Below are 26,128 nucleotides of genomic sequence, written 5' to 3' on the forward strand. Positions count from 1 at the left end.
AGCCACTCAATCTCTCTCTCGGTCGCCGACCGCCCAATCTCTCTCTTTCTCTCAACCGCTCAATCTCTCACTTTAGGTATTATTCTTAAATCTCAATCTAGAATTTTTGTGTTGTTGGGTTGGGTTTTGCTCTGTTGTTACATTGATTTCTTCAATCTCAATTGTCTTTGATTTCTTCAAACTGATTTTGAAAATAAATTAGGTTTTGATGTGTTCTGTTGTTTGCTCTGTTTTGAAGATAAATCATAAACTGATTTCTTCAAACTGTTTATTAAGTTTTGATGTATAATCTTCATCATTACCGTGCAGAGATTTTTTATGTTGCTATTGACAAAATATGTGTGGAGATGGATCACCGCTTTAGTGAACGAAGTAACATTGTGCTTAGTTCTTTCTCATGTCTTGACCCCAAGAATTCTTTCTCCAAGTTTGATGTTGATAAACTTGCTCGTCTTGCTGATATTTATCATGAAGACTTTTCTAATAATGACCGTGGAACAATAAGGGAGCAACTTGAGACATATATAGTTCATGTTAGAAGACATGTATCATTTTCTACTTGCGAAGATGTTCAAAGTTTGGCTTTGAAGATGGTTCAAACTGATAAACGTTTCGTATTTCCATTGGTCTACAAACTTATTGAGCTGGCTTTGATATTACCGGTGTCGACAGCATCCGTTGAAAGGGCTTTTTCAGCAATGTCGATTATTAAGAATAAATTGCGCAACAAGATCAATGATGAGTGGTTCAATGACTTGATGATATGTTATACCGAGCGGGAGATATTCAAGTCACTTGATGATATTGATATTATCCGATCCTTCACCGCAAAGAAGTCTCGGAAAGGGCATTTACCTCCTAATTTTATGTAGTATACTATTGGTATGTTATATTTTATCCCTCTTATTTGACTCATGTTTTGTTGGTTTTTTCTAGTTTTTTTTTTTGTTTTAACTCATGCTATCCAAAAAAATATTGTGGTTAAAATTGTGCCCAAGCTCCGCTATAATCCTGGCTCCGCCACTGGTGGTGGGGTAGAGAAAGTGGTGGGGTAGGGTGTTGAATAGAAAAACCATTGGAGAGGGTAAAAGTTGAATGTGTGTTGAATGATTAGGTGGAAGAAAGAGAAAATGATGTGGAGTGAAAAAGTAGATGTTGAAGGTGTTTTGGTGTTGAAACCATTGTATATAGTCTAATCAGAAAAAATATAAATAAATGAATTAAACTTTATATTGTAATTGAAATAAGTATTACCATTATGAATGTGTAGAAAAATGATTTTGAACAAGCTTAAAAAAGATAGAGAAGGATGATAATTTTCAGTAAATATGGTGATTATATAGTGACAATAAAAGGGTTTATATAGTGACAGTGATGCTATAGACAGTCAACATTAGATTGTTGGGCCAACGGAGACTCGGATCCTCTATACGTAGGAATTCATGCAAGCACACAAATTTAGTTTGACGATAAATTATGATGGTTCGATTGAAATTAGACGGTGTAGATTTTAAGTTTAGAATATCATTTTATTTTATTTTTCTTAGAATCATTTGACCAATATAGAATACCATTTTATTTTATATTGTTGGAGAAAGGAAAAATAATAAAGTAATGTTTTTTAAAATGAAAATTCATTAAATAAAAGAAACTAATTATCTATAGAAATATATACCAAAATTGACGGGCCTTATCATCAAATGATACTTTTTGATATTTTATTTTATATCATAACTTTTTCTAAATTTATTTTGACAAAATTTATATATACTAAACAATAATATTTTATTTTATAACTTTTTCTAAATTTTGCTTCAAAAAAAAAAAACTTTTTCTAAATTTGTTTTGACTAAACTTTATATATACTAAAAAATGGTTATATATTATTAAAGTCTCAATTATTTAAATAGTTTTATACATTTCCTTTAATCACATAATCATATTTTCAAAACAAATTCTAAATCATACATCATACGATTCATATTATTTCTAGAGGTTTTATTTTTAGAGCACTGAATTGGAACACTCTATAATAGTACCTTTTTCATTTCTTTTTTTTCCTTTTATTTTTGTATCGTTGTCATATTTTGGATGACGGGTGGCATCACTTGGAAAAAGGAAAAATAATAAGATGATTATTCTTAAATGCAAATTCATTAAATAAAAGGAAATTAATAATCTATAGAAAATTTATAATAAACCTAACAAAGTTTGAATTTTTTTAATATTTTATTTGATAACTAGGAAAAATAATAAAATGATTTTTCTTAAATGAAAATTCATTAAATAAAAGGAAATTAATAAACTATAGAAAATGTACAACAAATTTGACAAGCCTTACCATCTAACGATACTTTTTAATATTTTATTTTTTTTAATAACCTTTTATGGAAAATGATATTAAATAGTTAAAGTCTCTGTTGTGAATTCGGATTGAATCACACCAATACCTTGATGTGTGTGGAGCAAATGGATTAAAGCAATCAACAAGCGAGAATGACAATAATAACAATAACAAAATATAAACCGCGAAAACGTAAAGAACACGAGATATTGTTTACCCAGTTCGGTTATAACAACCTAGTCTGGGGGAGAGAGACTCTCCGTTCCACTATCAATGAAAAACTTGATTACAAAGATTCAATACAAGAGTTGCAAGAATTTAGTCTTGATCCTAAATTCTACCCTTTTCCCGAATCTCTCCCCGTGACCAAGAAATTCAATCAATAAGTGTTTACAAGGTGATGAATCAATCCCCAACCCTAGAGTATGCCCAAGAGAAGTTCTCTAATAAACTCTAGTCTTTTGTTGACTTTAGAAACCCTAAAATCACCTTAAAAAAGTCAGAAAACGCATAATCTTGATATTTTAGTTATCCAATTTTTGAAAATAATGGTGTTATTTTGAATCGTATTATCATAGAAGCAAATATGTTCTGGTGGCATTATAAAAGTCCATACAAAGTGGAGAATTCCTCCGAGCCATGGCCAATAATTCTCTGGTTGCAAGGAGGACCTGTAAGTATTATTTGAATTAAATCCATATTTTTATTTTATTGTGGATTGAAGTCTCAAATATTAATTGAATTGAATTGAATAGGGTGATTCAGGAATTGGACTTGGAAATTTTGAAGAGATTGGCCCTCTTGATGTCAATTTGAAGCAAAGGAATTTCACTTGGTTGAGAAAAGCAGATTTGCTATTTGTGGTAACTTAGCTATGTGCATGCATGATTCGAATATAGTGAATTTGACCAAATTATATTGACACTATTATTTTAAGATGAGAGAACTAAAATTCGAATAATGTATGAAATTCAATATTAAAATTCTAGATTTTAAGATGAGAGAACTAAAATCTTATTTCATAGAAAATGGAGAACTAAAAATGCATTTAACTCATATTAAATGCTTTTTTTTGTCATATATAGGACACTCCGGTTGGAACAGGGTTCAGTTTTGTCGAGGATTCAACATTACTTGTTAAAACAGACGACGATGCAGCCACCGACTTGACTACATTATTAATCAAAATATTTAACAATGATTCAACCCTTCAAAAGTGTAATTTATTCATTTTTGGAGAATCTTATGGTGGAAAATTTGCTGCTACTCTTGGATTATCAGCCTACAAAGCAATTAAAAATGGAACACTGAAGGCTACACTTGGAGGTATTAATTTTCTTTGAAATTCATGATCATTTGTTATAATTAAGGAATAAACAAAACAACTACTAAAATGAAATAAAAAAAATACATAAATCATTTCAATGGGAAAAAGAAAAAGAAACCATATTGAAGTCCTAAATGTATAAATAATATTACTATATGTTACTATATTGTATTTTGTGACCATATACTATTTTTATCCAAATTTAGGTGTGGTATTAGCAGATAGTTGGATCTCCCCAGAAGATTATGTGGTAAGAACAAAAATAATTCTATCCTTAATTTCTTTCACCATTAATTTGAGTTTTCACTTTTTTAGCATTTTTTTTTTTTTGAGCAACAAAAATTTTATTAACAACCACTGCATAACATAAGGCATGTTATGAGGGCTAAAAGAGTACAAGAGATAAGCACAGAGGAAAGAAACCAAAAGCTAGAAATAGGGCTAAAACAAAAGTCAGTTACTGCTCACATAAAAAGCAGTAAACCATCCACACCACAGATACAAAAAGCACACAATTCATCTTCTCATGCAATATATCGGACTCCATTTCCATTCATACAGCATACACGGACCCTTCGCCATCCTCCCAATGAACCATTGCCATGATACAACCTTAATTTGCTCTACCACCTCCTCCACCGTAACTGCTACATTGTTGAACACGGAGTCACTTTTTTAGCATTTAATTTGACTTTGCAGCTCTCATGGGCTCCTCTATTGAAAGACCTCTCAAGAATTGATGACAATGGACTACAAAAATCAAACATGTATGTAACATATGTTTTAATTTCCATCTTCTAATGTTAATAAATTATGGTACTCCAATCCAAAGGCTTGATCTAGTGGTAAAAAAGTCTTAATTAAATTCTAGACGTCGCAGGTTCGAGGCCCGCTAGTTGGAGGAGGTTAAATGTAAATATTTTTGTAAATCGATACGTTTTAATAGTAATGGACCAAATTGAAATCTAAAATAAACGTAACAGATCAAATGTGCAGTTAAGTCAATATTGTATAATTAATGTACCAATTTCTCTATATTATTTGATGAACATATTTTTGAGAGCAGTTTGGCTGAAAAGATCAAGCAACAACTCGAAGCTGGTGAATTTCTAAATGCATTTGATACTTGGAATCAAACTGAAGCTGTAATAAGCAATAGCAGCAATTATGTGGTACTAACATATATTCTTCATATTTAAAATCACTTAAATGAAGAATTAATTTTAATTAAATTTCATGATTGTGTGTTCAAGAATTTCTATGATTTTACGGAGGATAATGGAAGCCATATAAATACCATGTCAACAACAAAGAAGAGATTATTCAATGAAATATCAATGAGGCGTTACTCCAACTATATTACTTCTACAGTTGGTAATGATGATATGAAGATTCTATACACCTTATTAAATGGTGCCATAAAGGAAAAATTAAAGATCATTCCACGGAATCTTACGTAAGTCTATACTATAACTTTCTAAAATAAAAATAAGAGTCTCTTTGATCAACAAAATATAAGTACTTACCAAAATAGTAGATGACAAAACAACATATGATGAAATTTAAGGTATTGAGTAAATGTTGTCTTGTATGATATTTGGTGAAAAAAATAATATTAAAAAACTTGTGCAGATGACAAAAAGCAGTACCTGCATGGTTCAGTGGCGATAAGAATTTCAGTTTTTGTCATATCCCTTGGCTCACAGTTTGTCCAGTCCGAAGAACAGTTTGAAACTATAATAACTAAAGTTGTCTTGTTCAATCTTTTATTCTTTAGCAGATCGAATGCACCTAATATACCTCTAAAAATAGTTAAAACGTGAACCCTTACTTTTTTAGTAAAATACTCCCTTCGGTCCTTATTATAAGAAAAAATTTAGTTTTTAGATTCATAAAATGTTGGATGGATCTAGTCAATAATATGGACCAGATACATCTAATATTCTATGAATCTAAAAAGTAAACTTCTTCTTATAATAAGGACCAGAGGGAGTATAATTTATTATGATAAAAATGGAGAGCAAATATACTAATTAATATTTTATTAACATTTACTAAAAATAGTAAGGTTGACATTCGGACTAGGTCTATATTAGATGTTCTTAATTCTAATGATTAAAAGTTTAAAACCATAATTTCATGTTTTTTGCAATTGCTGACAGATGGCAACCCGTGTTACAATATGTGTTAGAAAATTTTAAAGGTGATTTTATGAAGCCAAGAATTAGTGAGGTGAGAACAAGCTTGGAACTTTGGTTTTAAATCAACTTGGGGTTAAAATTATATTCATGATGTTTATTTGATTGTCTTAGGTTGATGAGTTGCTAGCTCTCGGGGTCAATGTGACTATCTACAATGGACAAGTGAGTGTTCTTCATGAAAATAAATTTTGATAATTGGATTTGAAATTATTTTAGATTTAAGATTTTTATTTTAATGGAAAAATAATATATATATATATATATATATATATATATATATATATGGGGTTTTCTAACTTAGACCCTAGTTAGGTCTAAGTTAGCAAGGTGCACCTTTTGAGTTGGACAAAAATACCCATTTTTTTTTTTTTTGAAACAATAGAGCAACTGGGGCATGTATGTAATTTGCATCATAAAAATACCTTTTTTTTTTTTTTTTGAAACAATAGAACAACTATTACATTTTTTAAATTTCTTCCAAATTTCGACCTCATTTTACGTGCGAATCGAACGCCGATTTCAAAAACTAATACCGGAAACCTTTGTAAAATTGAAAAACGATCAAAATCCATATAAGGAACGTTGAGTTTCGTTGAGTATTGAGGGAGATCGAACTGGGTCAAAAACCGGGTCGCACGACCCGTTTCTGCATAAAACGGGTGGGAGGGACGATGAACAGTGCGCGTTGCCCACGCCCACTCTCACCGGCGGCGCGTGGGGGCGCGTGCGGCCTCAGGGAGGCTCTATTTTTTTTTTATTGTTTCATAATAAAATAGTAGATAATATTCTGGAAATTTTGGTATATTGTATGAAATTTTTGGAGACCCGAAACTATTTTTAGTTAATTAAATGAGTAAAAAGGTAATTAAAAATATTATAATTCGATAAAAAATTTCCAAAATTTTATGTAAAGTACTATGAATTATTTAGAACCCTCTTGTGTACCTCACTCTCCCTAGTTCAAGTCATGAAATTATTTTCACAAATTCCGCTGATTATTTAAAACCATTTAACAAATAATAATAATAATTTCATAGATTTGTACTCTGAAACCAATTGTTTTTTATTTGTTTCTAATAAAATATTAGATAATATTCTGGAACTTTTGGTATATTTTATGAAATTTTTTGAGACCTGAAACTATTTTTCGTTAATTAAATGAGATAAAACGGTAATTAAAAACTATTGTTTGCTTCTGAAACCATTTAGCTGGAAGAATGGTTTCAGAGAGTTATACTGTGAAACCATTCTAGCAGTAAAATGGTTTCAGAAGCAAACAATTAAAAATCAACTCCCCTGAAACCATTCTATCAGTGAAATGGTTTCAAAGTACAACGCTCTGAAACCATTGTACCAGCTAAATGGTTTCAGAATGGTTTCAGAAGCAAACAATTAAGAAATTACTCACTGAAACCATTCTACCAGTAAAATGGTTTCAGAGAGTTATACTGTGAAACCATTCTACCAGCTAAATGGTTTCACAATATTATATAAAGATAATTAAAGGTAGTGAAAAATTGAGTTTTTTTTTTTGTGTCCAAATCAAACGAACCAAGTCTCTATTTGTAGACAAAAAAAAATTATGAATTTTGGTATAAAAATAAAAAAATAAAAAATTAATTTACAACGAAATAATTGAGTTTAAAGTATTAAATGAAAAAAAAACACGCCAACCACCCAGCAGTTGACACGTGTCCAGCTTTTTTAAAATGAAATTTTCTCTCTCCAGGCGCAGATCTAGTGTGGTGCACGCGCTGGCTTATCATGGAGATGGATGATCTGGACTGTCTGATTGATCCGACAGCCATGATGAGATCATCTCTTGGCCGTCTGATGGAAATCAACGGTCTGTAACGGTGGTCCTGCGGTAGGCGTGCGACACTGGATCAGCGCCAATATGTTTTTTTTTTTTTTTAAAAAAAAAAAGAAAGGGTATTTTTGTCCAACTCAAAAGGTGCACCTTGCTAATTTAGACCCAACTGGGTCTAAATTAGCAGCCCCCTATATATATATATATATATATATATATATATATATATATATATATTAGCGACAAAAGTACAATATAATATTCAGAATACATGGGTATTAAAAGTACGCTCCACCAACATCTAACAGGCTATAACACATATAAGCAAAATGACATAACAATAGCAAAAATAAACACCTCTAACCTCCAACTATAAGAAAATCCAAAAACCCCTCAAAAAGAGAGACAAGGATCTAACATGCTATAACACATGTATTTTCCTTTTGTATAAAATCATGTTCATTGGGTCCATTTTAAAAAATAAAAGTAAATAAATTATTTTTGACTATTATTGGGTCCTTTTTAGAAAATATAATATATATAAATTATTCTTGACTATTATAGTTCCTACAAAATAAAAAGAATATATTTTTATTGATTAGTATTATATATAGGTTGATCTAATTTGTTCAACCAAGGGAACGGAAGCTTGGGTCAAGAAACTCAAGTAAGTAACCTCTCACCTATTTATTTACCTCTTAAAATTTGGTGAAAGTAACTTAATTAATTTGCATAATTGTCTTTTTAATTATCATAACTTTTTTGGGTTATTTGTGTAGATGGTCAGGCCTTCAAAATTTCTTGAGCCAAGATAGAACTCCATTGTATTGTGGAAGTGAAAGAAAGACCAAAGGCTTTTTTAAGTCATATGAAAACTTAAGTTTCTATTGGATACTTGATGCTGGCCATAATGTAAGTCAAAATCAATCATCATCTCAAAAACATTGCTTCTATTTCTCACTTAAAAAAAGAAATTAAAAATAATAACTGTGGTTTTTAATATCAAAATATCTACAATTTTTTTAATATATTGATCATGTGTGTTATTAACTACGCGTATATACGATTAAAGGTTAGCCATGAAATCCATTCAATAATTGAGAGGGCTAAACTCATTTATTTGATGAATTTCATGGTCAATCTACGAATACAAAAAGTAATAGAGAGTTCGAGGGTTTAGAAAAATGATCATTTCACACCTATTAAATCTATTATTTATTATTTAATATTTAACGGATGAATCATATATGTATTCGATCTCTGACCACATAATAATAAAGGATTGAAATTCAAAATTTTGGAAAGTGAATCCTCTAAAATATTTATTTCATATATATGAGGTTTGTTCATTAATATTTATGATTTCATTTAGATATACTATATAATATCATAAATTTAATTCAAAACTATATATTTATGTATGCTTATCAATTTGTTCCTTTATTTTGATGATTGATGTAGGTACCTATTTATCAGCCATGCATAGCACTAAACATGGTGGGTGCAATTACACAATCACCAGCGGCTTGAAGTTACCAGCATATATCATATCATATATAGAGAATTTAAATAAATATAAATAAAAATAATACAAATAGAGAATGAAACATAATTGGAAATTAGGGATGCTATATGTACAATGTTGATCATTCTATGTTTATCGATTATTAATAATCATACATACCTTTTTATATGTTAAGATATTTTTGTGTGCTAAAGACAGCTAGTTGGAAAAAGTGGAAAGAAAAGAAAAATGTGGTTCACATATCATCCTTTTTCGATGAGAAACTAAAAACTTGCATAAAAAAATGAAAAACTAAAAAGTGAGACATCTTCTTCTTTTAATTATTTGTGATCGTTTGAATTTGGTCTCTCTAAGTGGATGACTGAATATCATTTTTGACACATCATCCTAGTTTGTCATGTCACACGATGTCATGTCAATCCCTGTTTGTCACATACGTTTTTTAAGAGACTATGCATCAGAGACAAAAACCAAAGAAAATTGATCTTTTAGGAGCCGCTTTAAAACAAAAAAAAAAAAGTACATGGAAGAAAACCAAAAACTCACGAACTTATAGGGATGAATTGATTATTTATGCCTTATTTTTATTTTTAAGTTGAGTTTTAAACAAGTTTTTTTTTCTCTATTTATTTATTTTGTTTAAAAAACATCATATTACTGAAACAAAATAGTTTTCGACTTTTAATAACTCTTTGTTTCATAAACAAATTTTGTAACATAAGTTCATATGGAGGTGGACTGGCATGGAGATACCTGAACCCCACGCAAAAATCAAACTCTGTTGGATATGAGTTTGGGTTCTATTTTTTATTTCCGTTGAGAATTGAGATTGGTATGGGGATACCAAACTTTATCGGTTTGGCGAGTGCAAAATTCGTACCCGTCCCGCCTCGTTGTCATGCAAATAATAATATGAAAATAGTAATGTGTCTCAGTGGCATTAATTAAAGAGCCAAATATAGTAAAATGGTTTTGAAACTTGTGTAATTAAGTTTTTAAAAGAAAATATTTCATATTCGATCACTATTATAAGCAAAAAAAACCACTTTTTAGGTTCATCGAAAAAATGATATATATGAACTGTATTGTAAGTCAGATACTCCCTTCGTCCCAAATTATAAGAGAAAATACTCACTTTTTTTTGTCCCAAATTATAAATGAAAAACACAAATATTTATCTTTTTTAAAATTTCTTTTTGCTTATTCTCACAAAATTAAATGTAAATTGCATTTAATTTACTCTCTCTCTCATCTTTTCCATAACCAGTACAAATTGTTTTTACATTTTTTCATGCAACTATTTTCAAGAAAAATACAAACAAAGATTTCAAATTATTATGTTTTGGTTTTTCTTAAGCAGTTTTTTTTTACCTTAAAATTTGGGATGAAGGGAGTACATCAGTTTTTCAATGAATCTAAAAAGTGGTTTTTTTTGCTTATAATAGTGACCGAGTGGTGTATATATTATACTTATACATTAAGGAATGTCACACTATTTATGAATTGGTAGCATGGGTATCACCATGCTTTTGTCTAGCTTTTCCATTTTTTGTGCTAGCCTTCCATCGTCACATTATTTCTGTTGGGACTAACGACAAAATTAAACATGTTTATCATGTAGAGTATTTTCATACCAATGCAATATAAATTGCTAGCGAGTTTCATTATTGTTTACTCATATTATTATTACTTGTTATTGTTTTTCATTTTCACAATGGCAAAGCTTTATGTGTTTTTGGCCACTCTTATATGCATTGGTATCCTATTTCATGATGGAAAAGTTGGTGCTTTGAGTAGTGAAGATGGATCAGAGGAATGGGGATATGTACAAGTTAGACCTAGTAAGCCAAATGCATTAGAATTGTGTAATTTCAATTATTGTGTTTTCCAAACTTTTTAAATTGATTGCATTAGAATTTGTGTAATTTCAATAATGATGGTGTTATTTTGAATTGTGTTATCATAGAAGCACACATGTTTTGGTGGCATTATAAAAGTCCCTACAGAGTGGAGAATTCCTCCGAGCCATGGCCAATAATTCTCTGGTTGGGGGGAGGACCACCAGTAAGTATTATTTGATTTAATTAATTTTGAACAAGAACAATTAATCCATATTTTTATTTTATTGTGGACTGAAATCTCCAATATTAACTGAATCAAACAGGGTGGTTCAGCAGTTGCAATTGGAAATTTTCAAGAGATTGGCCCTCTTGATCTCGATTTGAAGCAAAGGAATTTCACTTGGTTGAGAAAAGCAGATTTGCTATTTGTGGTAACTTAGCTATATGCACGATTCAAATAATGATGAATTTGATGAAATTTAACTTACACTGTAATTTTATTAAACTTTAAAAGTGTAATTTTTATTAAATACTTCTTTTTTGTTGTTATATATATAGGAAAATCCAGTTGGAATAGGGTACAGTTTTGTTGAGGATTACACCAGCTTATTTGTTAAAACAGACGAGGATGCAGCCACCGACTTGGTTACATTATTAATCAAAGTATTCAATAATGATTCATTCCTCCAAAAGTGTAATTTATTCATTTTTGGAGAATCTTATGGTGGAAAATTTGCTGCTACTCTTGGATTATCAGCCTACAAAGCAATTAAAAATGGAACATTGAAGGCCAAACTTGGAGGTATTCATTTTCTTTGAAATTTTTTATCATTTGTTATAAGGAATAAACAAAAACAACTATTAAAATGGAATAAAAAAAAAAAGAACACATAAATCATTTCAAAAGAAAAAAAAAGACTAAAAATTGGATATATATGTCACAAATAAAAATCATATTAAAGTCCTAAATATTAATTATATTATATATATATATACTATATAGTATTTTGTGACTCTATACTATTTTTATCCAAATTTAGGTGTGGTATTAGCAGATAGTTGGATCTCCCCAGAAGATTATGTGGTAAGAACAAAAATAATTCTATCCTTAATTTCTTTCAACATTAATTTGAGCTTTCACTTTTTTAACATTTAATTTGACTTTGCAGTTCTCATGGGCTCCTCTATTGAAAGACCTCTCAAGAATAGATGACAATGGACTACAAAAATCAAACATGTATGTAACATATGTTTTAATTTTCCTCTTTTTAGTGTTAATTAATGATCGTACTTCTCCCGACCATAATTATAAGTATTTTTTTTTTAGATTTATTGAATAACTGATATATCTAATTTATATATAATTTATAGATACATTAGTTATTCAATAAATATGTAAATAAAAAATGCTTATAATTGTAGCTGAAGTATTGTAGAATCAATTTACCAGTTGTTCTCTATATATTATTTGATGAACATGATTTTGAGAACAGTTTGGCTGAAAAGATGAAGCAACAACTTGATGCTGGTGAATTTTCGAATGCATTTGATACATGGAAAGAAGTTGAAGATGTAATTAGCAATAGCAGCAACTATGTGGTACTAACATATATATTTTTATTAATCATATTTAAAAGCACTTAAATGAGAGATATATCTTCATAATTATAATATCTATTAGTACTATTGAAGAATTAATTTGAATTAAATCTCATGTTTGTGTGTTCAAGAGTTTCACTGATTTTATGGCGGATGTTGGAAGAAATTTGTCAACAACAAAGAAGAGATCATTCTTTGAAATATCAATGAGGCGTAAAGATGATGTATACAACTTATTAAATGGTGCCATAAGAAAAAAATTAAAGATCATTCCAAAGATTCTTATGTAAGTCTCTATATAACTTTCTAAAATAAAAATAAATGTACCTCTAAAAATAGTTTAAATGTGGATCCTAATTAACATTTTTAATAGAATTGAATTTGTAAAATTGAATTTTATATAATGATGATAAAAGGAAAATGCTAGAAAAGTCTCCGGGTACTATTTTTTATTTTTTTAAGATATTGAAGGCACATTTTCAAAATAATACTTTTTTTTAAGTACATAATATATACTTTCTTATTAGTGTGGCCCAGAGATATTATTTAACATTTTTCATAATATATTATTAAAATTTATTATTTTGAAGCAATTATTAAAATTTATTATTTTGAAGCAATTATTAAAATTTATTAAAAATAGTAAGATTCACATTTGGACTAGGTCTATATTAAATGTTCTTAATTGTAATGATTAAAGCCATAATTTGATGTTTTTTTTTTGCAATTGCTGACAGGTGGACACCCTGGTGTGAAGGTGTGTTTAACAGTTTAAAATGTGATTTTATGAAACCAAGAATAGCTGAGGTGAGAACAAGCTTGAAACTTTGGTTTTAACTCAACTTGGGGTTAAAAAATTGTATTCATCATGTTTTATTTCTTGTAAACATTATGCTCTCATTTTCTAAACTTAAGTGTATAATTTTTATTTCATTTTCTAAACTTAGGTGCCTGCATGATTTTAATTTGATGTCTCTAATTTGGTTATCTTAGGTTGATGAGTTGCTAGCTCTTGGGGTCAATGTGACTATCTACAATGGACAAGTAAGTTTTCTTCATGAAAATAATATATAATTTTTGTTAATTGCATTTGAAATTATTTTAGAATTAATTGACAATCTTGTATTTTTCCTTTTGTTTATAATGATGATTATTGGGTCCTTTTTACATAAAAAAAAAAACTAAATAAATTATTCACGACTATTATAGTTCCTTTTTACAAAATAACAAAATAAATTATTCTCGACTATTATAGGTCCTTTTTACAAAATAAAATAAGAATTTGCTAACAAGTCTTTTCGGAACACTTTTTACATATCTTAAATAATAAATTTTTATAAACTTTTTATGAAAATGTGTGAAGTCAATATATTGAAAATCAAAATATTTAAATTTTTAATTAAATAATTTATTTAAATAAATTGCTTAAAGAGCTCTCCGGAAGCACTCGTTGACATTTTCCATAAAATAAATATACTATTCTTGACAATTATAGGTTGATCTACTTTGTTCAACCAAGGGAACTGAAGCTTGGGTCAAGAAACTCAAGTAAGTAACATCTCACCTATTTATTCACCTCTTCAAATTTGGTGAAAGCAATCAGTAATTAATTTAATTTGCATAATTATTGTTTTAATTCTCATTACTTTTTTGGGTTATTTGTGTAGATGGTCAGGCCTTCAAAATTTCTTGAGCAAAGACAGAACTCCCTTGTATTGTGGAAATGAAAGAATTACCAATGGCTTTTTTAAGTCATATGAAAACCTAAGCTTCTATTGGATACTTAATGCTGGCCAAAATGTGAGTCAAAATCAATCATCATCTAAAAAACATTGCTTCTATTTCTCACCTATGCTTCTTTTTTAATATTGAAATATTAACAAATTTTTAATATAATGATCATATGTTAAGTGCTTACTTTAAGAATAATTGAGATTGCTAATTATTTAATATATATATATATATATATATATATATATATATATATATATATATATATATATATATATATATATAATTCGAGGTCAGTCATTAAATTCATTCAATAAAGTATTATGTAGTCAGCCTCAGAGCTCAGACCACATAATCAATAAAGGATCGAAATTTAAAATTTTGAAAAAGAATCCTCTAAAATATTTTTCATATATATGAGATGAACTACTTTGTTCATTTAATAGTTATGATTTTATTTTATTTTTTTGACAAAATAGTTATGATTTTATTTAGATTTATTATATAATATCTTAAATTTAATTCAAAACCATATATTTAATTTGTGGTATGCTTATCTTTGTCTCTTTATTTTGATCATTGATGTAGGTACCTCTTTTTGAGCCATGCATAGCACTAAACATGGTGGGTGCAATTACAAAATCACCAGCGCCTTGAATTTATCTTATATGGCATACATATTATTAAATATAAATAATACAAATAGAGAATGAAACAGAGATCCTGTTGAAAATTCGTGATGGCATATGTAAAATGTTGATCATTCTATGTTTATCGATTATTAATAATCATAAATATATTTTTATTTGTTAAGATATTTTTATTTTATTTTTTCTGATTAGATTTTGTCCACCCCAATTGTGTTTCTTTTTTTTATAAATTTATAACTTATAAAAAACGATAACAAAATAGGCTTTGTAAAAGAAAAAAAAATAGAAAAGTTAAAATATTGCTAAGGTTAAGGATTGGACTTTTGTCTTTTCAACTTTACCAACTAAACTAAAAAAATACTTAAAATTTAAATCTCATATTGAAATTTCTCTTTTCATTGATTAAAAGAAAACGTCATAAAAAAAATGCAACCTATGAGGTTAGGAATTGGTTAAATTAGAAGTAGCTCAAATCTGAATAGTATATAGTTAATATTAAACAGCACTGACAGCAGGCTCGACCCACACCCATGTGTTGAGCGTGCAACGATATCGAGCCTCAAAATTTTGATGCCTTATTAATAATAGTTATATATTTTTAATGGTTGTAAAAATATCATTTGTGCATTAATAAATTAGTGGTAGGATATTGTTTTTTTTTTTGGTGTGCAAGGTCTTTGGTTCAAAAGATATAGAACTCAATCAGTAGGTCATTTAAATTTTGCGTCAAATTTAATTGTGAATTAAGATGTCACTTTTTAATGTTTTTTTTTAACCAATGTCACTTTTTAATGTTATATACAATGATAATTAATTTTTATGTTTTTATAATTTAAATTAAGAATAATTCTTTTTAAATATTTTGTATTTTTTATTAGCGACTCATTTTTAATATTCAAGTAAGACTTCTAAAAAATTGGGGACGACTTTGCGTATGCCAAACTCAATGTTTGAAGTTTATAGTAAGTTTTTCGTATTTTGTTTGACAAACTCATAATGCTTCTTGTTGATACATAATGAGTTTAAGAGTATGTGTTAGATAATAAAATAATAGGCTATGTTATTGGGCCTGTTAGTTTAGAGTTCATTAGGTCTTATACATATTCTCTAATAACTTTTTGTAATGTTAAGTTAATGCAATGATATTCTATTGAACCCTAACCGTCTTTCTCTTTTCCTATTTGTGTATCTCTAATTCTAACACTCAAAACTTCCAAATTTCAAGAAATTCAATCAAAAACAACAACAATCAAATAGAGAATTATTTGATGGCGTAACAAATCCCCTAGCGGTGTAACAACAAGCCTCAATAATAAAACCCGGTTTTGACGACACTAACGAGAACCATATCACCATTTGAAAACTACTTCAACTCTACCGACGTGGTGGAGATTGACGGTGGAAAGGAGTATAAGAACCCCAACAAGGTGAAATAATGGCACGAAGTAGTACCTCATCGCACCATCACCACCGTAGACTATATTGTGAAGAATTTTAAAAGGAAGACATACGGAATACGGATACAGAAGAAAAAAAATATATGTAGTCATTAAAACACTTTAGAACTAATGAACGAAAATGAATAATTTTTGTTTTTCGTAGTTAATTTTTATTCATCACGTATTCAATTTAACTCAACCATACATCATGTAGTTAATTTTTTAATTTTTATTATCTTTCATGTATTCAATTTAACTCAACCATACATCATGTAGTTAATTTGTATTATCTTTCGTAGTTAATTTTTAATTTTTATTCATCATGTATTCAATTTTAATTTTAGAACTAATGAACGAAAATGAATAAATTTATCTTTCCTAAATTATGAAGATATAGAATAGGTCTCGCCATATTTTAAAGTTTAAACCATAAAATCAAGATTTATTAAAACTCTGTTTCGGTGGAGTTCAGTTATGCTCCATTCCTTTATCCTCCAGTTTGCTCCAGTTCCTTTATGGATGAATGACATGTGGCAATTAAAAAATTTAATGGGTGAGATTAAACTTCAATAGGTTCAACATTTTATGGTTACTCTACTCCTCTTATTCTCTGTACGCTTCCTCTTCTCTGTTTGCAGTTTTGCAGTGTCACCGTTGACACTCGACGGCCACCACCATGGCAAAGCTTCGCCGCCACCGTGTTTATATTATTGATCTTCTTTTTCTCTCAAATCTACCATGCCAAAGCTCTGCAATTTTTTTAGATTTGCACTTTTCTCCCCCAAATTGTTTTTCGCTATGTTTGTTACGGTGCCGTTCACCGCTATTTTCACATCCGCCGCCGCTTGCCGTCGTGGTATCTTCTTTGTGCCGCCATCTCCCCATTTTTTTCAGTTTGAAGATTGTTTGATTGAAACTTAAGATTGTCATTGAAGATTGATTGATTGAAATTGTTGTTTGGTGGTGATGCAATCGATTTGAGACAGGAATTAGAAAAGAGGGAAAATGTAATTTTAAGATTCTGCAACTTAAGTTTCTGTAATTTTAAGATTCTAATGTTTTAAGATCTATCAGTTTTTCGGAAGAGGTGTTTCATTTTTTTCCATTAGATTTTGTTCTTGTTTGGAAGATCTGCAACGTGAAAATATGCTCGGCGCTGGAATGAACGCAGAGGGATGATGTCGTCACTAGGACGGTGGCGAGCGGCGTAGGGATTGCTAGAGTGGGCGACGATGGCCAAACGGTGATGAGAGGAAAATGAAGCATTGTACTGTGGAGGAAGAGTGACAAAGGAAAGGAAGAAGACAAATTACATGATGTTGTTAAAACTTTTTTTAATTTTTAATCCGGACTGTTGATTAGTTTTTATCCAAGTGTCACTATCTGGGCAAGGTAATGGAAGGAACTTGAGAATAAGGTAATGGAGCATACCTGAACTCGTTTCGGTGCTCCACTCACATAATCACATTACTACTAATAAATAATGATTTAAACAAACATAGAAGTGTTATGGTTTTAATGGAAGGGGCTGTCATAATGGAGAAAATTAGTCCGTAACGGCAAATGTGATTATGTGAATGATTGAGTATCCCCAAGTATTTTTTTATAATAAAATTTTGCTTATTAAAAAAAAAAAGTTGACGTGCAAATTTCATTTGAAACCCTTTTTTTTTTTTACACAATTTGAAACCCTTAAAAAACTTCTATTTTCCTTTTTATTTTTTCTATTTCACTTTGTGGGGGTGTGTAACCAATAGTGTTCATTGTGTTCATTGTATTTTCCTAGAAATAATGTACCGTCTAATCTGACTTGGGATCAATTTTGGCATCAAGTGGTTTCAGACCTGTTTACGTTGGAATTTGGTAAACAACCGCTAGTTTAAGTATTTAAACTCGCGAGATCAACTAGTAAATCTCAGGACAATTTTGTGTTTATTCGCTTCAAGAAAACTGTTTGAATGTTCGTTTGAATAAGGAAACAAACATTTAGGAATCAAAATATTTTAAAGCATACAAGAGAAACTAATTCGAATCGCCTCGAAGTAGCAGTTTCTCAAGCGAGTATCTGGATTCAGACTTAGAAAAAATTACTGGAAAACAAATTGCATTGCATTGAATGAAAAACAATTACAAATAAAGATGGTTCACAAAACATACATTTCTCCTTTGAATTCCGTTCGTTCGATCGCTGAGTACTTAGAATTTTTAGAGAGAATGTTTGTATAAATTTTGTGACCCTTGTTCTGAATGAAAAACTACTATAAATACTACTACAAAGTGGTAACTGTTCTTCGATCATCTGGACGCTCCTCCATTTGCCACGTCGACCACGTTCTCCACTTTCATCTTTCATTCCTTCAGCGCGCGCCAAGATCTTTTGGGCCGTTCGTTGTTTCTTTTTTGGGCTTGGCCCAACTGTCTCTCGATTCGATTTTGCGCCTTCGATAGCCTTCTGGTAAAACCAAAACTATACGCATCTTCTACAGCTCTCGAAACGCTTTTCTGCTTCGACATAGGGAGTTCTCGACACCAACTTTGAAAGTTTTATTTTGATAATATAACCTCCAAAACAAATATTGGACCCACCAATTATATTTAATTGATAAATACCAAATTTATGTCCAACAAATTGCCCCCCAAAAATGCCATTTTCGACGGTGTCTATCGAAAGAGGAAGTGGCATTTTTGAAAGTATTAATGGATAACTTTCTTTTCCATTTATCTCTCCTATCGTTTAGGCTGCCATTCAAAACTTTGGATTGGCTCCAAAACTTGTTTTTTTTTTTTTCTTTTCACCTGTCAAGGGGTTTGGACACTTGTCAACATAAGAAGTTGAAAAACTTTGTTATTTTCCTCAATCTGTGTGCCTCTATAAATAGCCAGATTCTTCCTTTATTGCGTTTTTCTCCAATTTTTGCTCTGTCAACTGTTCATCTTCTTCTTCATCTTCTGCGATTCTTTCTTGAATTCTTGCTTTCAAGAAACTTCTTGTTCTCACCTTTCTGCTCATCACCCAGTCATTAACTTTCTTTTCACTCGGATTTTCCTCAACCGTTGCAAACAACCTGCGATTCCCAAATTTAACCCTAATCACCATTTTTTCACGCCATCTTTATACCTTCATCAATGGCGTCAGATTCAGGTGTCAGAAAATTCCTTCCTTACGCCGGTAAGTGGACCGCCGCCACTCTTTCTTCTTACGATGAGGATGTGGTTCCAGAACCATCGTTGCGTCTGGACTTGCAAAAGTTTTGGGAAAGTCAATTAATCTTTCCTTATTCTGTTGATAACCTTGTGCATGCGTTTGGGGGACCCAAACCAAGTGATAAAAGCCGTAATTCCAAGGTTCTGTCTATCTTTCCTGTTTATAAACCTTGTGTTCCTAGGGTTTTCATTAGTGAGCCCTACAATTTTAGCTATATCAAGGCGCCTAACAGAGTGTTTCGATCAGCTCCTTCTTTGAATGACCAATATCTTGGCTGGTTAGACAGGGTACAACGTGATAAGGCTGATATTTGGCAAGCCTGTGGTATTTATGACCTTATTCAGCTCTCTCGGACAGGCCTTAAATACCAGCAAGAGATGATTATTGCTGCTTTACACTTCTTTGAGTCTTCCACCAACACCTTCCACTTCGAATGTGGCATGATGACTCCTACACTGCTGGATGTTGCTGCCATTACTGGCTTATCGCCTCTTGGCGACACTTATGATCCTTGCAAAGCTTCCGACACCATCAAATTTGATTTTCGAAACAAGTCTTACTCCAAATACATCGTGGAAAATCGAAAGACTAGCGATGAAGTAAGTGACGAGGAACACGTTGCTTTCCTAACCTTATGGCTATCGCAGTATGTCTTCTGCACTCAATCTCTCCAGGTAGCCAAGAAATTCATCCCTATGGCTATTCAACTACATGAATGTCAGCAATTCGACTTCGCTCGACTTATTCTTGGATGTCTTTATGAATCCATGAGGGATGCTTGTGAACACCTTAAGAGAACAGGCGATGGATCCACCTTTTTAGGTGCTGGCCCCTTTTGGTTGCTGCAATTATGGCTAACTGCCACTTTTCACGCTGAACTTGACCTTTTCTTGCCTGAGCCATACTATGAGGAATCAAGAACACGTCGAGTCGAAGGCACAAGGCTGGCGAGGATGGTGCCTAGGGAAAGAGGCCTTGGTTATGATGTAGCCTTCCAACAGTATTTTAATGCTTTTCTCAGCCTGAAGAAGTTCAAGCCTAGCTTTGCTCCTTTTGTAGATAGGCCACTTGGTCCTCCTTGGTTTACTCACAGATTTCCTTCTCCACCAGAATTTGAGATGGTAACCAACAGCATTTGGAATGCTTACTTGATGCCTACAGTCTTGTCTTGTCGAATTGGCTTGACCTCTGGAGATTTTGGGTTAGTTGGCTACTTCCCAAACCTGGTGTCTCGCCAATTTGACTTAACTCAAATACTCCCTAAGAGCATATACTTGGAAGAAAGGGAGGTTTGTTTAGGCAAGCATGGCATGACAGAACCACAATTCCATTCATTCTTGAACCACTTCGATCAGCCTTCCTATGAGCTTACCCCATTCGACTTCGCTCCCTCACATGCCTGCACTAGGGAATTTTTTACCTGGTGGTCTCGACACTATGAAGGACGCCTGGTTGACAAGACTGCCTTACTCACTGCTATCTCTAATGGGTTCGACTCATCTATTTTGAACAAGATTAAGTCGAAATTGAACGCCCGAGGTATTCTTTTAGTTTTACTTTTACTTGCATCATTTTTACCTTGCGTGCTTTTCTCTTATTCGCACTTCTCCAATGCAGGGAGTAAGTCGAAGGCAGGTTCTAGCAATTCTAGCAAACCTCTTCCTCCACCACCTAAGGTTGAACTAAAGGTAGGCCCTTGCCTTTTTTGTGGCTTCTCACACTTTTGTAGGATGTCCATATTAACTTTGATATGCCCTTTCCAGATTGCTTCGCGCAAAAGGTCTCATTCAACTGAAACTCCTTCTGTTTCGAAGAAACAAAGACCTATTCCAGCCACTTGTTCGAGTGCTCCAGATAAGGTATCCATTTAGCTTAAGACTTCTTTTTCTTTTGTCCTGAATGTGAACTTACTGAACTGTGGCCTGTAGGATATTCCTGTCCTTTCGACCATCCCTGAGCAGACTAACACTGCCACTATTCAAGATCCCCCTCATAACGCTGAACCCATTACTGATGAGAAGAAGAAAAAGAAGAAGAAGAAAAAAGAACACCAACCCAACCAAGAAGGTACTCCTGAACACAAATCCTCTGAGATTGAGGCACAACCTGCTACTCTGGCATCACCTGAGGACCCTCCTTTAGAGCAATCGGAGAGGAAGAAGAAGAAGAAAAAGAAGCACAGAAAGTCTCCTGCTGCAGCCACTGTTGTCGAGGCTTCTGCTACTGCAAAAGAAACAACTTCACAGCCTGAAGCTTCTGCTACCCCTCAAGCCCAAGTAGGCCATTCTTACTTCTTATTACTTCTTCAGCCCTTGACTGTGTTACTCATTCTTTCATGGTTTCATTTATTTCAGCCAAAAAGTTCTGCCCAGGTTATTCCTCAAGATGAGCCTGCTCCTAGCAAAGCGGCTGAAGGGATGGTCGAAGGACCAAGTGGTACGCATCCTGCAAGTGTGGCAGAAAAACCTTCATCTCCTCAGCCTGTCGAAACGGCCGTCCTTACTGAAACCTCATCACCACCCAAAGCTCCTGGCTCGCCTCACCACGCTTTCGAAGATGATACCCTTAAGCCTAGCAATGAAGAGGACCAACTTGATCAAGGCCTACCGCAACAGAATCCTTTGACGAACCCTGTCCAAGTATTAGCTGAAAATGATCCTCCAACCAATTTTCAAGTTGACCCTGCTGCCAACCTTTCCAGTGAACAAAGGCCAACCGTTGATGGCGAACATTCCACTACCAATCAACCACAACCAAGTGGGTCAAACCATGAGTCTAGTTCACCCAGTGCTGGCACTTTCGACTCTGAAGATGGGAACTCCTATATTGGTGATTCACTTGGTGAAGAGGGAACTTCCGTGTCGAAACCTCCTCCTACTGTTGTTTTACCGGCTGAACTTGCCAAAGAGCTAAGAGATTTAACCCCGGCAGATGCACTCAACAAGCTTTTATCAAGTCATGGCGCCTCTAGCTCTGCTGTTGGGAACACGGAAGATAAGGAAGATGCACTTGCGCAAGAACAGTTTGAGCACGAAATCAGATTTAGGCGAGAGATCCTTGATGGGGATATGCTGGGCCTGCTTGAACATGATTCTTCTATATACTACAATATCAAAGCCCTTTTTCGCAAGCTGCAGAACCCAAGGACTGACGAAGCCATGTTCCTTCTAGTGACTCAGGCTGAAACCTTTTTAGAACAATTCGTTAGTCAATCTCAGCTCCTAACCAGGACTAGCAGCCTTTTGACATCTCTGCTTGCCACCCAGCAACACCATTTCGAACAAGCTAATAGTTGCAATGCAGAGGTCACAACTATCAAGGCTGCCTCTGATGAAGCTCTTGAGCAACTTGTGGCTTGTGAGAACAATATTGCTCAATGGCAATCTGAAATCGAAGCGCTAAAGGCAAAGATTCGACAAGAGGAAGCTAAGATGGAAAAGCTAGCTGCAGTGGCCATTGAAGCACAAAAGGTTAAGCTTGATGAGCTAGCACGTGAAGGTATCCAACACTACAGTGATGGTCTAGCTGTCCAAAAGCGAGTTGAGCACCTTGCTAGTGATAAGGAAATGCTACAACGTAAACTGGCGTCCATTCGAACTCAGTATTACCAATTTCAAGCGGCCAATCGAAAGCCTCCTTCAACATCCCAACAACAACCTTGACTTTATAAATTTTCCTTTTAGTCTCAAGTTTTTTCTTTTGGATGTCGTAATTGTAAATCTTTTAACACTAGCAACTGTCAAACAATTTCGTACATGCCTTTTGAATGCATGCCCGTTTTGGCTTTTTTAATGCTGCATGTTCATATATTTTGGCTGAGTATTTTATTCCTTTGTTATTGTTTGCTTTCCTTCTTTTGGGCCACTTTCCCAAGCCTTATTAATGGCATTTTGTAAGGAATGAAGCGAACATGTTTCTAAAGCAGTCAACATAATTAACTACATGGCTTTGAGCATTAATGCAATGGCATTTCCTATGCAAACTGAACGTGGTTAGTTGTAACTGCCTAGCTATTAATGCGTATTAATCCTGCTATAAATACCCACGCCTTGCAACTCTTTTGTTCAGCACTTTGCACCAATTAACGCATCAACACCTCTCCACAAAGAATGGATAACAAGAAAGATCTTCCTTCCTCTACCCCGGGCTCAAGCACACCACGTCCTCTTGGAAGGGGACGAATCAAGATTCCAGCTTCCAAACCTCCACGCACTAGAATCCTTCGCCCTAGGCCGGCACCAGCCAAGGTAGTAGAAACCATCATTCTCTCTTCTGATTCTTCAAGCTCTAGTTCAGATGATGAAGATGAAGACTACCTCAAGTTCCTCAGTACCCTAGAGCCTGATGAAGAATACCCAGGAACTCCAACTCCTTCTTCTGAGGATGAAGACTCTCAGATCTCAGAACTTTCCAATTCTGATTCAAAGGATGAGGGGACTCGGGTTCAGGGTAAACCTTGAGTGTTTATCTTTCAACATTCAACCATTTCTTGTATTTTCTTGAACACTCTTGAATGATTGGTTGTATTGTTGATTTTGTATGAATAAAAATTGATTCTTGGCATTTTCTTTTACCATCTTGCAAATTTTATTCTTGCGTTATTCACTTTTTATGGTTATTTCTTGCAACATTGGCTTGTATTTCTTTAAATATTTGCCATTCATATTGACTGAACGTCTCTCAGGAGTTAACTCTTCAATCTCATAAGCTCCATTTGACAAAACTTGAGAAATCTTAAATGGTCCTTCCCAATTGGGTGACCATTTTCCAAAGACTCGATCTCGTCTGTCCATGGGGAGGATGACTTTCCAAACTAAGTCTCCTACGTCAAAGAGTTTGGATTTAACCCTTTTGTTATACGCTCTAGCAATTCGTTCTTTTTGTCGAATCAAAGCATCTAACGCCTGCAACCTTTCCTCATCCACGTCTGTTAATTCATCTAACATTATGTTCTCATAGTGATCAAGAGGTAGTTCCCATTGCCTTTGTATTCGAATCGACTGCATCATTATTTCAACAGGTAACACGGCATCGTGACCATATGTTAGTCGAAAAGGTGTCGAACCTGTTGACTCTTTAGGAGAATTCCTACATGCCCATAGGACTTGGTCCAGGGTCTTATGCCAATTCTTTGGTTTTTGGGCAACGTGCTTTTTAATTAAACTAATTACAACCTTGTTGGCTGCTTCAACTTGGCCATTTGCTTGAGCATAATAAGGCGTCGAAGTCATTAGCTTAAAACCTGATTGTTCAGCAAAATTTTGCATCTTTCGACCAACAAACACCGTTCCTTGGTCAGTAGTGATCGTCTCAGGAAGCCCAAACCTATAAATAATATGGTCTTGGATAAAATTGATCACTGTCTCCTGATCCACATTTGTCAGGGCAACAGCCTCTATCCATTTGGTAAAATAATCAATCCCAACTAGTATATAACGTTGGTTCTTGGATGACGCGGGCCTTATCTCACCAATTAAATCTAAAGCCCAGCCTCTAAAAGGCCAAGGTTTGATAATCGAATGCAACTCACTGGCAGGAACGTGTTGTATCCCCGCGTGTTTTTGACACTCTTGACAACCTTTCGCATATTCTATGCAGTCCTTAAGCATGGAAGGCCAATACAAACCCTGTCGAAACAAAAGCCATTTCATCTTGTGGCCTGCTTGATGGGCACCACAGGCTCCACTATGGGCATTTGAAACTGCTACATACGCTTCGTTTTCATTTAGGCATTTCAACAAAACCCCTTCAGGAGTCTTCTTAAATAGTTCATTTCCCATGATTGTGTAATTCAAGGCTCTATACTTAACCTTCCTATCGGCTGTACCTGTTGGATTTTCTATGTATTTAACAATGGGTTGTCTCCAATCCGTGTCAGCCAAATTGTCAATCACAAAGACTTCAGTCATTACTTCATCAAAATGTGCATCAGCCATTTCGGGCTCCCTTTCGCCATTTGGTTCTTTTGCCCCCAGCTGATAGGGTATTACCTCACATGAGATTAGTTTTTCTTTAATTTCAACTATCTCATCTAATTCTTTCCCCGTTACCTTATAACCAGAAGCTATTTGGGCTAAGTCATTTGCTTCTTGGTTTTCGATCCGAGGCACGTGTTGAATGTCGCACGAATCAAACCGTTTTAGTAACGAGAAGGCAATGACAAAGTATTTCATCAAATGTTCTTGAATGCATTTGTATTCCTTTGTCAATTGTTTTATTACTAACTCAGAATCTCCTCTGATTTTAACATGTTTTGCCCCCAAGTCCAAAATAATCTTTAGACCTACAATTAAAGCCTCGTACTCGGCTTCATTATTGGAGCATGTTCCATTAATCTTGTACTTAAATTTTGTTGGAATCTTTAAAGGAGAAATGATTAAGATTCCAACTCCTGTACCATGTTTGTGCTTCGAGCCATCGAAGTACAACATCCAAGGTTCATGTTCTACATATGTT

General features: G+C 33.0%; 3 protein-coding genes across 3 annotated transcripts; all 3 read left to right on the forward strand.

Annotated features, from left to right (window-relative positions):
* Window positions 1-310: 310 nt before the first annotated feature.
* Window positions 311-1,016, forward strand: LOC123895452. The gene has a single exon (XM_045945813.1). It carries the CDS (start codon window positions 348-350, stop codon window positions 870-872), a length of 525 nt encoding a protein of 174 aa, XP_045801769.1. The 5' UTR covers window positions 311-347; the 3' UTR covers window positions 873-1,016.
* A 1,728-nt stretch (window positions 1,017-2,744) lies between these two features.
* On the forward strand, window positions 2,745-9,212 carry LOC123896524 (serine carboxypeptidase-like 51). The gene is made up of 13 exons (XM_045946901.1): window positions 2,745-2,767; window positions 2,873-3,017; window positions 3,100-3,207; window positions 3,430-3,670; window positions 3,878-3,921; window positions 4,371-4,438; window positions 4,738-4,843; window positions 4,925-5,127; window positions 5,834-5,903; window positions 5,984-6,034; window positions 8,297-8,349; window positions 8,462-8,594; window positions 9,144-9,212. Exons 1-13 carry the CDS (start codon window positions 2,745-2,747, stop codon window positions 9,210-9,212), a joined length of 1,314 nt encoding a protein of 437 aa, XP_045802857.1.
* A 1,573-nt stretch (window positions 9,213-10,785) lies between these two features.
* Window positions 10,786-15,060, forward strand: LOC123895456 (serine carboxypeptidase-like 51). The gene is made up of 12 exons (XM_045945815.1): window positions 10,786-11,048; window positions 11,174-11,271; window positions 11,372-11,479; window positions 11,607-11,850; window positions 12,089-12,132; window positions 12,218-12,285; window positions 12,542-12,647; window positions 12,779-12,933; window positions 13,385-13,454; window positions 13,641-13,691; window positions 14,143-14,195; window positions 14,967-15,060. Exons 1-12 carry the CDS (start codon window positions 10,844-10,846, stop codon window positions 14,989-14,991), a joined length of 1,227 nt encoding a protein of 408 aa, XP_045801771.1. The 5' UTR covers window positions 10,786-10,843; the 3' UTR covers window positions 14,992-15,060.
* The last annotated feature ends 11,068 nt before the right edge of the window (window positions 15,061-26,128 follow it).

Source organism: Trifolium pratense, linkage group LG7, assembly GCF_020283565.1.
Source record: "Trifolium pratense cultivar HEN17-A07 linkage group LG7, ARS_RC_1.1, whole genome shotgun sequence".
NCBI lineage: Eukaryota > Viridiplantae > Streptophyta > Magnoliopsida > Fabales > Fabaceae > Trifolium > Trifolium pratense.

What these genes read in the sequence shown, in the direction of transcription:
- LOC123895456 (XM_045945815.1), top strand. Translation starts at nt 10,844, where the DNA reads ATGCAATATAAATTGCTAGCGAGTTTCATTATTGTTTACTCATATTAT. An exon ending in GGTTGGGGGGAGGACCACCA is followed by an intron (nt 11,272 to 11,371) that starts GTAAGTATTATT and finishes TGAATCAAACAG; the next exon opens with GGTGGTTCAGCAGTTGCAAT. An exon ending in TCTCCCCAGAAGATTATGTG is followed by an intron (nt 12,133 to 12,217) that starts GTAAGAACAAAA and finishes TTGACTTTGCAG; the next exon opens with TTCTCATGGGCTCCTCTATT.
- LOC123895452 (XM_045945813.1), top strand. Translation starts at nt 348, where the DNA reads ATGGATCACCGCTTTAGTGAACGAAGTAACATTGTGCTTAGTTCTTTC.
- LOC123896524 (XM_045946901.1), top strand. Translation starts at nt 2,745, where the DNA reads ATGAATCAATCCCCAACCCTAGA. An exon ending in AATCAATCCCCAACCCTAGA is followed by an intron (nt 2,768 to 2,872) that starts GTATGCCCAAGA and finishes TTGATATTTTAG; the next exon opens with TTATCCAATTTTTGAAAATA. An exon ending in ACTGAAGGCTACACTTGGAG is followed by an intron (nt 3,671 to 3,877) that starts GTATTAATTTTC and finishes ATCCAAATTTAG; the next exon opens with GTGTGGTATTAGCAGATAGT.